Source organism: Anguilla rostrata, chromosome 3 (assembly GCF_018555375.3).
Source record: "Anguilla rostrata isolate EN2019 chromosome 3, ASM1855537v3, whole genome shotgun sequence".
Lineage (NCBI taxonomy): Eukaryota > Metazoa > Chordata > Actinopteri > Anguilliformes > Anguillidae > Anguilla > Anguilla rostrata.
The window spans coordinates 39,998,577-40,010,242 of NC_057935.1; the positions used below are offsets into that span (position 1 = coordinate 39,998,577).

Sequence of the window (11,666 nt, forward strand, 5' to 3'; positions counted from 1 at the left end):
GAGATGTGTTTTAAATGTTTAGAAGTGTTAAAAAAACCCCCAATAAAGGCACATCAACACTCTCTAAAACAGAAAGCAAATAAAACTGTTACAGCGTGTAGGCTACTGTGTTAAACGTTTTTATATAGATATTTATCCCCCCTAGTGTTAAACTACAGTATTAAAAAGTGTACATCCATTTTTTTCTGTTGTTTGTTAGTTGTTTTTTTTTATTTAATTTTTTTACTATGTATATCCTTTATACTCGTTTCATATACATGTATGATGTTTTTTGTTAATAAAAAAGAAAGAAAAAAAACCTCGAATCCGCTTCCGAGTTTTAGAACTACAAATTGTAACACTTCGCTTCAAGTAAGGCGTCGCACTTATGTAGTTCATTGGGACGTCGTCAGAGTTCGCGTGAACAACGTGGTTTTCGTTATGTCTCGCGGTATGTAGTTTGAAAAGGATGAGCGCGGTATGCTTTCGTTAGCTAACAACGCTAACGTGAGCAGTACGAACTAAAATTATAAATAACATTAACTTATATTGAGGCGAAACTTAAAAATGACACTAAATGGATGGAAGCGGACGGACTATGACGAGCGTTTTGAAATGCTGTAAGTGCCCAGCTCAATTAGCAGTTATACGCTGTATTTACCGTTAGGATAGATATGTATGAATACACGGAACGTTAGCTAGTACTTAGCATCTTGATCATTTCTGAAGTTTCACGTCACAAAAAAGCTAACTCACCAGGCAGAGCTCCGTAATGTTATTTGATATAAATACTTAAAGTTATCTAATTAAAAGCTAACTCCGTTAATGAAGTTCCTGAAATCGTTAGCTAAAATACCGCAGGGTAAATTAAAAAAACAAACAAACATTTGTTGTAACGTCAGAAGTGTGGGGTTTTACTTGGTCGATGGCAAACCAGCATAACAAACTGAATCTCGTTTATATTTCATTAGTACAATAGACGGTGTGAAAAGTTCTTTACCAGAATTTGGGAAAGTGGGTGTAACTTCACAGCGGAAACCAAATGCCTATGTGGCACGTATAATTGACTTTGTACAGCCACGCAATAAAGCCAAACAGCTTAGGGCATTTTCTGTTTCTGCCTTTCCTGTTGCCTAGCTGCTACTTCGGTGTCTTTTCCTTCATTTTGCTACCGAATATATCCTCTGAAATGTTCCAGTCACCCTATTCCGGATTCTCTCTGTTCGGCCATATCTGGGGTTCTGCAACCCTGGTATTGGAGAGACGTAGCGTTTGCTTGTTTTGGTCACCGTACTTCGCCTAAATGATCAATTGAAATAGTGGTTTGCCTGCTCGGATTTCTTTGCCTGCATTATTTAATATATATGTGTGGTTTTTCGGTTAAAACAAAAGCCCCCACTCCCCGTGGCTCTCCAGGACCAGGGTTGCATACCTAAGTTATTGGAACATAATTTAATCATAGTACAGCATTTTAGAACACATATGTGTTGTAATGCAATTTTTCTTAATCTCTAAAAGGGTTTTGTCTGCCTCGTTTGTCAGACAGTTAAGTTCTAAGACCATACAGTTTGGGTTTGGGCTTTACAGTGTCGTTTCTCAGTCCACAGCTGAAATTTTCACACCATACTTCTCAGGGCTGTATCTGTCTGATGGAACATCAGTCTCAGTCCTTAAAGGAATTTTTAGATGTCAGGTAGTACTGTTCTGTACTTATCGCATGGCTTGAAGCAATGTCATGAACTGTTTTGCAAAAATCTATTTTGTGGACTGAGGAGTGATGTCATCTCAGCTGAGGTGTCCTAAAGTGGATTCCTTTATACAATTTCAACTGGTAGTTGTGGCTGTCCATCTTATCTTTGTAAACCAGCTAGCTTGGGAATTAAAACTAGCTACATTAGTCATTACTATAAAATGTTTTTTACTATGATGCATACTGATTTTTGAAGTTACTCTTAAAAACATTACGCTGGTTTTGTTTACTTCTGTTCTACAAACCTGGAGCCTTGATGCCATAGACCCGGATGGATCATGCCATAATATGGTGCAAAAAACAAACCTACAGTCGTTCATTATTTCATATGCAGGTTTTGTACCTCTTTATTAATACCTTACTAAATTAGGCCTACATTTTAATGGGAAACATTAAAGTGCAAAACGTTTTAAGAAATTATTTCTCAACCAAAAATATGTAAATAAAATGTACATTTTGACAACATTGCTGAGGAACATAAACTGTTACATAATCTGTGTGTAAAAACATAATTCACTTATGCCTCAAAGTAGGGTTGGGCTATTGGACGAATACAATGGGAATCAGTGATGGGCTGAATCCATCGCCGGTGGATTTTTTTGCTGGTTTGACCTCAAATAACTGCAGGTTTGTAGTAGTGTTGGGAAGTATGATTCTTAAAAAATGAATTGGTACATTTGAATTTGAGTCACTCAGCGAACAATTTTGTTGGCCAGTTGCCAGAAGTCCATTCATTTTCTTTGAAGTTGAGTGACAACCTCTTGTGACCTGAGCAACTGGACAACTGTGTGGCTTAAGTTTCCAGAGAAAAGTTGCCTGTGGTTTATCTTTCCGCATAGTGTTATAGCAAGCGCATAAAAACCTAGGAACAATCCCAGATTAACATTAAACACCATTATCCTCCTTTCAGCTGCTTGTGCGGATTGAGTAAATATTGGAGGGTGATCAGTCTGGCCATCTTGCTTCCTTCTGCATTTACTAAAATTAAAGAAAATATTAATACATTGTTTTACGGATAAGTTGGCTCTTAACACTAAAGTCAAATAAGCATGGTTAATGTTTATTCTAATTGAACTGTTTTGCTTATTCAGTGGCCATACTGCCACGCATTATGTGTAATTGTGTAGTTTTGCTACAAAAACCTCCGGTGTTAATACTGCTTAAACTTTAAACGCTACGAGCGTGTCTGTGGGTCTGCTGAGTAGCTCAATCAGTGAAAGAGCCGCTTGCAACGCATGAGTGAGCACCACGGCCTCGGATCAGTGCCAGGGCCGCCTGCAGCCGGTTGCCCCAGGCGGGCGGCTCATAGTTGGCTTTGCATCACTCGGAGATATGGGAGGGATACAGTTGGTATGGATATAGCATTAACAAAAAAAAAAAATATATATATATATAGGCTATATAACAACTCCTGCTGTTTGTTTGCATGTTTGCATGTCTGCTCATGAGTGTGTGCGTGTGTGTGTGCGCGTGCATGTGAGAAAGAAAGAGAGAAATTACTTAAATGATTTGGGTTTGACAAATGATTGTACTGTCAATCTCTAAAACTGAATACCCCAATGCCAGAAATACCCCTCATGTCCTGGTCAGCCTCTCTTCAGGATTGGCCCTCAGCTTTGCCCTGTATCAAGCACATCTCTTTCCTAGATTGAGGCATCTGTAAAATGATAGAAAATGTAAAAAAAAAAATAATAAATTGCAAAATGGATAAAAATAGTATTTTATCTTAGTATTATGTATTAAATATAAATCTTACATAGCGTAGTTAATCTGTCTGCAAAAAATGTACAAAATCGTTGAATCTGTCATTCAGTAAAATGGATGACAAAACAACTAAATTTTGTGTTTCTGTTCATGAATGATACATTTCTAACAGGCAATAACTTGGCTGCCTATGTAAATTGTTGGCTTTCACCATAACTTTTAAGCATTTTCTTTTAATATGCGATCAAATATTTTTTAAATAAATTAGGTCCATAACCACTTTCTGGACATTGTTCTGAACGACAGGCCGTTCTTCACCACTTAATGCCAGAGTGCAAATGGGTGACATTATCAAAAAACTGGGAATGAATTACTGATATTGGGCCTCATTCACAAACATTTTCTTAAATTATTCTTAGTTTTATTCTTTAAAATGTTCCTACCAAAAACCAATATGGGATTCATGACACACGTGGAGACCTTTGTTTTTGTGCATATCTCAGGTGTATGAGATGATGAATGCTAGGCTAACTGTTCGTAAATTTCATGCACAATCCTGTTCATTAGATTATCATAAACAAACAGCCACGAACAAGTACATTATGAATGTAATTTTGAAAAAAATTATGAATGGCGAAATGGAAAATGTTCTTCCATACAGTTTACGATCAAATGTGATCATACGCATGTTTTGTGAATGAGATTTTCAGCATGGTAGTGATCTTCACAGGCAATCTTGTGCATGTAATTGGGTCACATGACTCAGCATTTTTATATGCTCAAAATTTACAATAAATTAGTCAAAACCCACTTCATTGTTCTATGGATAGCCTGTCACCCATGCAGCTCGCAAATGGGTGCTCATCAGAAACCTGGAATGAATTACTGATATTGGGCCTCATTCATCGTTTATGGGGCACTGGGACTTTTTTCGGACAGGAGTGACTTGTACAAGCATAACAGGCTGCACCTTAACTGGAGGGGTACTACTGCATTGGTCCAGTGTATGCTTAGGGTTGCACAGGATTATTTAAACTGGGTACTTGTGGGGCAGGGAGGTTGGAGAGTGAAAATGGTATGGAGATGCAGACCGCCCAGATCAAAATTGCTAAAGTTACCTATTATAGCGAGAATGCTAATAAAATATTTTTAAATCAAAATTTTAGTAAGGGTGGCTTGGGGCAGTCTTTGTTTCAATACTATAAGTATAAAAAGTACGTTTTTGCAACTTTATGAATAATAGGGGCTATGACATAGTTGGGATTACAAAGACATGACTTGGGGAAGAGGATGGGGATGAATGTATTATAGAGGTGTACATATTAGGAAGGATGGATCCAGTAAGAGAGGTGGGGGGTGCAGCTGTGTATGTAAAAGAAGATTTTAATGTTCAGGAAATTCCAGGAATTGACCAACTCATGCCTAGCAAGGGTATTTGGATCAAGTTTACGCAGGGGAACATGAGGAGGGCCTTCTATCCCACTGTCCAGAAGGACACTTATCTTTAACTATGGCATGCACATCTTTTGATGACAGGCTGAAGACATCAGTCCTTTCCTGCTATTTTGTCCCTTGATCAGATGGCAAACCTGGCAGGGTTTCCAGCATCTGCTGGAGCTCACAGGGAGTGCTTAGTCACTGTGGTGCTTATAACTGGACCGTTTGGAGCTGTACGAGACTGGATTTCTTTGGGCACCACCCTAACCTACAGTACATGGGGCACTAGGACCCATTTCCCTTTCTGCCCTATAAGCTGGTGGGGGGTCATCTTTCTCTGGTAGTATTTGACCATACAGGAAGTTTGGCCTGTAAGTCATTTCCTCTTAACTGGTGATTGGCAGCCTCTAACTGCCAGTTGACACCGTCTAGGCATTCCTTTAATCGCTCACACTCTGCCTCCATCCGCTGACTCCTGTCATGGTGGTGTCCTGCCTGCTCTGTTCCTCATGCATCATAGACCATAAATAAACTGAGCATAATCAACATACTTCTGTGCTTATTTTTCTTTGCTGTTTTGGGAAAGCTCTGGGGAATTGTCCTCTGTGGAACTCCTAAAATGTCACCCAGCCTTCAGCATGTTTTCTAGGAACGTGCTGTACTTTACGTCCCGTGATAATTGAAAGTGGCATAATTCTACATCCGAGTCTGCCAGACTCTTTATTCCCTCTGACTTCGTTTCTGACTGTGCGTTAGAGATTGATGAACTTGACTTGACCCTCTGCCATGCGTATTTAAACTTTTTAAACTTCAGCATGTTTTTCTCAGAACTTTAACCTTCTTTTAAGGTCCTGTTCTAATTTTAAAATGACATAATCTGACTGTCTGACTCTTAGTTCCCTCTGACTTAGTTTAAATGGGCTAGTCGTACGTTTTAAATGATCACAGGACGTAAAGTACAGCAAATTCCTAGAAAACATGCTGAAAGATGGGTAGGATGCTAGGAATTCCGCGGTGGGCAATAAAACGTTCGTAGAAAGGCGAAGGACAGATACAAAGGAGAAAAGGGTGTTGAATTTACGCTCCGTTTGAAAGGTCTATGATACACGAGGTGGCAGCGCAGACAGGATAGGACCGTACGTCAAGCATGGCACATAAACAAGGGCACAGAGCAGTAGCAACCCGACAAAGGGCAAAGGTTTTTTTTTAATTTGTTACAGCCGGGGCATGGCTCCACGCTAACATTTTTTCCAAGGAGCACTTGTGCTCCTAAGCTGAAAATTACTGGAGCATGCTAATGCATCCCAATTAGTAGATGCGCTCCTAAATTATTTTTCCAGTTAGCACACATCAATTTTCAGAAGTAAATGCCCCTAAATGGAGCACTGTAGAGCCCTGAGGGGTGTTTTTATTTTATCTCTACCGCACTTCTCGTAGTCCACCTTAGCGCACTTGTAGATCTTATATATAGCTGCTGTATTTATCGTGTATAAAGGTTTGCCTCCTAAAACCCAACCCCCATGGCCCCATCATAGGAGATGGAAACTGAACAAAGGACCGGACTGGCAAGCAGTAATGTAGGGAACTTTGAAACCAAACCCATTGTTCACACAGCCCTATTCATTTTCATATTGGTAATTCCTTTTATAGGCCATATACTGTAGCAGATTTTAATTTTTTCAGTTAACCATTATTATTGATTAATCGGTATTGACGATTGATTAAATGAACTGCATGGCTCATTTCTGGCTAATGAAGCTCTGGTGAAATATATTTACGCAAGATTCTCTGTACTGCAACATGGGTTTGGAGAGATTTTCTTGGACTTCGGGTTGGTAGTTGTGTAATATGAAACTCATCAAAAACAAAACCTAAATCTAAAATGTTAATTTCCCTGCACATTACTGCTTTCCAGTCCTGTCTTTTGTTCAGTTTCCATCTCCTGTGATGCGGCCATGGGGGTTGGGTTTTAGGAGGCAAACCTTTATACACTTTAAACATACAGCAGCTATATATAAGATTTACAAGTGGGCTAAGGCGGACTACTAAAAGGGCGGTAGATATGAAATCAAATGTTCACCAGTGTCCCGAGATAAAATAAAAACCCCTGCTGTAACAAATAAAAAGATCCTTGCCCTTTGTAAGTTCTCAAGTTTCTGTATTTACAAATGCAATGTAAGCACGAAATCTAAAGTAAAATAACAGGATCCAAAAAGGCTAGAGAATAAAGACCTATAATAATTAATTTTTTTCTTAAAGGCAAGGGACCTAAATTCAGGGGTGGGGTTGCTACTCCTCTGTGCCTTGTTTATGTCCCATGCTTGACGCATGGTCGTATCTTACTTGTGCTGCCGCCTCGTGTCATAGACCTTTCAAACTGAGCGTCAAATCAACACCTTTTTCTCCTTCTTATTTGTCCTTTGCCTTTCTATGAACGTGTTATTGCCCACTGTGGGTTCCACGGATCCTACCCATCTTTCAGCATGTTTTCTAGGAACTCACTGTACTTTGACTTTACGTCCTGTCCCGATTTAAAATTGCGTCATTCCACATCTGAGTCTGCCTGACACTTCGTTCCATCGGACTTGGTTTCTGACGTTTCCTGTGCGTTACAGATTGATGACCTTGACCAACCCTCTGCCATGTGTACTACTGCAGCCTATTTAACCCCTTCCTCTACCAAGGGCAAAATAGGCAATGTTTTTCCTGTTTTCACTAGTGTTAAACAAAGCTCTATATCAAAAAAGGCTACAAATATGGATCACAGCTTTTATTAAAGCAGAGAACTGCACCATAAAAGCAAAGAGGCTTGTCTGAATGAAACCACTGTTTCCCTGAGTTTGAATATCTTTAGCCTAGGTGTATGTAAACTTTTGGCCTCAACTGTACAAGTCTCCAATGCACTCACTTCACACTGTATACGCGCAGTCTCAGTGACTCACACCACACGAAGCTTTGACCCACATCACCTTGACATAGGCTGGGGTGCTCCCTGCACCTCCCCCTGTATTAGACCCTCAACGGGGTCCTGAGCTGGGTTCTCCCAACTGACCAACCCCCGGCCACAGACAGTGTCAGTTGGCCCAAGTGTAGTGGCCCCTGCGGCTGCCCTTTTAAGCCAGACACACAGCCTGGATCCAGTACTACGGCCGTCGGCTCCCATGCACTCCCCCAGGTAACAATAACCCCAGGAGTTATGCACTCCTTCATCTTGTCCTTGTTGCCTCTGTATTTTCCGTAGGTACAGTTCCATCATCAAACAGAACTCCAGCTGGTCGCAGACGGCCATGTCCCTCACCAGGTCGGTCCGTCGCTGTCAGGACCACGCCGGGCGGAGCTCGTCCCGGGGTTTCCCTGCCCCTGCGCCGGAGAGCAGGTGCGGCCAATCGCACGAGGCCAAAGCTAGCCATACCCAATCCGCCTCCCTCCAGAAGAGGACCCCCCAGCCCTGGACCTGGCCCGACCGCGACCCCGGCAGGTACGGCCGTGCCGGGGGAGGCCCACGGGCGCAGGGGCGGAGGAGGGGAAGGGGGTGGAGGGAGACGCTGAGCGGCGGTTCGGAAAACAGCATCGTCATCAGCGACGAGGGGACGGACTGGGAGGCGTCGGAGGAGGCCGACGGCGGCAGGATGACGAGCAGCCCCATCGAGGTCGCCGACGCCGGCGCCAACGCGCTCTGGGTCTTGGAGGACGACGATGACGACAACGGGTTCCAGGACAGAGAGCACGAGGCCCGGGATCGAGGTGGTGTCATTTCTTTACCGGACGTTGAGCAGGAGGTTCTGGAATTTGGGGGAGCTGTAGAAGAGGAAGACCACGGCTCTCGCTGTTCATCTACAGCATCTGGCCCCACCCTTTCTGCCGACCTCGCCCTCCAGTCGCCCTGTCCAGCCTGTGCCAAGCTCTTCAGAAAAATGGGAAAACTCAAACACTGGGAGAAAAGCATTGAATACGGTAAGCGTGTTTCAATCAATGACACCTGCGGATGTTCTGTTAAAAATTTGTATTTGCCAGATATAATTTTACGTGTGCCTCGCTGAAGTCTGACATTAATGTTAACCCATTTAAGCCCGCGGGCAACTGAAGTTGCCGAAGTCTCTCCCACTCTTTTTCCATCCGTGAATATTTTTTTGGATGACTATAGATGCTGATGTTAGAAATCTCTGGGGAAAAAATCTGGGCATTAATGGGTCAAATTTGCCAAAGCAAAGAAGCCGTTTCACAACGAGCCCAGATCAAAGTGTTTATTTGTATGTACCAATCCTTTCAGATCCTACGTCATTGTCATGTGACCAATGGGTGTTGAAGAAAATTTGGAGGCCAAGACACCTGCCAAACAGAAAAGGGTATTTGATGTTCAAATTATTACTTTATATATCCTTTTTTGTTTCTGTGTACTAATTACTGGACAAATGTCATCTGGCCTTATTCACCCTGGCAGCCATGAAAATGAGGCTCGTATTGCAAGCTTACTGCACTTTACTGCTTCTTTTGCACTTCTGGTTAGATGCTAACTGCATTTTGTTGTCTCAGTATGTGTACTCTGTGCAATGACAATGAAGTTGAATCTAATCTAATCTAAGCTACATTGTATTTGATCTGGCCCTGTGGAGATGGGTGGCTGACCTTTCAATTGTAGAGCTATGGCGCCACCTAGCGATTGTTATGCCTTACTGCTGTGTGTCAGTTTGCTTGCATCTTTATTTATGCTGTGCCAGTTGATTTATTTATGCTTAGTGGAAGTGACAAGGAATTGCATTCTTGTGTTTTATACATTTACGAAGTGGAAATGCCACATGAAACAATCAGGAAAAAATCGAAAATTAAATGTGGCAGTGTTTTTCATGTGCCGCCTTCATGTTCCCTTTAAGTTATTTTTGAGGCAAATCTTTGACATCATAGCAACTGTAAGCATGTGGCATGTTCTGTAGTAGATTGTTTATTGTATACAAGCTCTTGATTAGGCTGCAAATGCTGTGCCAACCCTTATTTTGCTATATAATTTATATAAAGCTTTGCCATCTGCGAATAGGAAGAGGCTTTGAGACGAGGCAACACACACACCTCTCTCAGACCCAGTTCGCCGACACATTACATAGCTAGGGAAAAGGCATTTAGAGAGACAACTGGACCCGGGTCAGTAATATACTATTTACAGATTTAGAGATGAACTTGGCACTTGGCCAAATAGAGCAAGCTACAGATGATACAATTACCAAGAGCCAGGATGTGGTACATGTACAGGTGAGCCAAGGGTGGGACTGTACAGGAACGTGCCCTAACTGAGTTGTGTGTATGTGCATGTTTTTGTATGTGTCTGCCTGTGCGGTTGCATGTATATATGCACGTACTTGGTTGTCTACATGGGTGTATGCATTTGTGAATATGCTGTTATGTGTGTACACGTGTTTGTATGAGTGCTCATGTACCTGTGCTCTTTTTGTTTGTGTATCTGTGTATGTGTGCGTGCGTGCGTGTGTGTATGTGTGTGTGCGTGTGTGTGTACAGAAACCTTTCGCTATGCAAGAGAAAGGAAGCCCTGGGTCACCTACGACCTTGCCACACGAGAACAAAGGTTGATTCTCGTCGGGGGGTCGTCCAGGTCAGAGCGAGGGAGAGCAGGAGGCAGAAGAAGAGGAAGTTGTGCGAGATGGGGCCACAGGAGGAGGGGCCGCTGCACGCACAGGACACCAGCTTCAGCAGCGGGGAGGAGGTGGCCGCGCCGGACGTCAGCGACCGCAGCGACGGCGAAGGCAGGAACACCGCCTGCAGGAAACTGTTCAGTGGGCCGTCCGTCAGCCCCGATCCTCACAGGCAGCGCCAAGAGCCCCAGCCCCAGAAAGCCACACGGCAGGACATGGAAACGGATGCACGCTGCACGTCGCGTCCCTCAGCAGCCAGGAGGAGGAGTAAGACGTTTAAGGCTTCACCTGAGAGGGGCGCCCTGGGTCACTGTCCCTGGGTGCGGGATGGGGGCTTCAGGTCCATGCTGGCGGAGCTGGAAGGAAACAGAAACCTGGTGGTCCACGAGCTTGACCGCTTGTCAGTGAATAAACTGAGAAAATGTGTGTAATTACTCAATGTTCGCCATTTCCCTGTGTAAAATACAAAGTGGTTCACTGTTTAAATGTTAATCTTGCAGTTACTTTATTTACATTTAATTTTATCTGTGTGGCACATTAAAAATCGCACATTGCAATTACATTTTGGCTTTAATTTATTTTGTGACATAGACTTCGAAATGTATTCTAACAGATGCACAAAATGGTTCTAATATGGGTTGGAGAGACCAAATTCTCAGCTATATGTTGTGGGTTCCTTGCCTTTACTGGTTATTAGCCTGGCCAGTTTAATTTCTAAGAAAGCATTGTTCATCCCCCAAGGGTTTAAATGAACTCTTAAAATAAAAGGGCTCTTCAAAACAGCTTCCAGATAGTCCAGTATTAACATACTTTGTGTGGGAGGTTAGTTTGTAATTAACATCATTATTCAGGCGAATTGTGCACATATTAAACGGCATAAACGGTATGCTGGGTAATGGGCACACTCGATATTCTGCAGTTTGCAAAATTGCAGATTATCAAAATGGAGATTAAATGCATGTTTGTTAGGACTACATTTCTTAAAATTTAGGTTAGTTTACCTACAAAGCTTCTGAATAAACTGTATATGTATGGTGGTACGTTGCACCTGACCCTTGTTTTGTCTCCCAATAATGGTTGTAATGCTGCCCTCTAGTAACCCAATCTAAAATTCAGTCCAAGATGAGCAATTAAAAGATTTCCTTACCTGACTA

General features: G+C 42.4%; 1 protein-coding gene across 1 annotated transcript; it reads left to right on the forward strand.

The window, feature by feature from the left end:
• Window positions 1-391: 391 nt before the first annotated feature.
• Window positions 392-9,295, forward strand: LOC135250827 (uncharacterized). Its single transcript, XM_064327585.1, has 3 exons — window positions 392-599; window positions 8,112-8,824; window positions 9,141-9,295. The coding sequence occupies exons 1-3, from the start codon at window positions 547-549 to the stop codon at window positions 9,269-9,271; spliced, it is 897 nt and encodes a 298-aa protein (XP_064183655.1). The 5' UTR covers window positions 392-546; the 3' UTR covers window positions 9,272-9,295.
• Window positions 9,296-11,666: the final 2,371 nt, after the last annotated feature.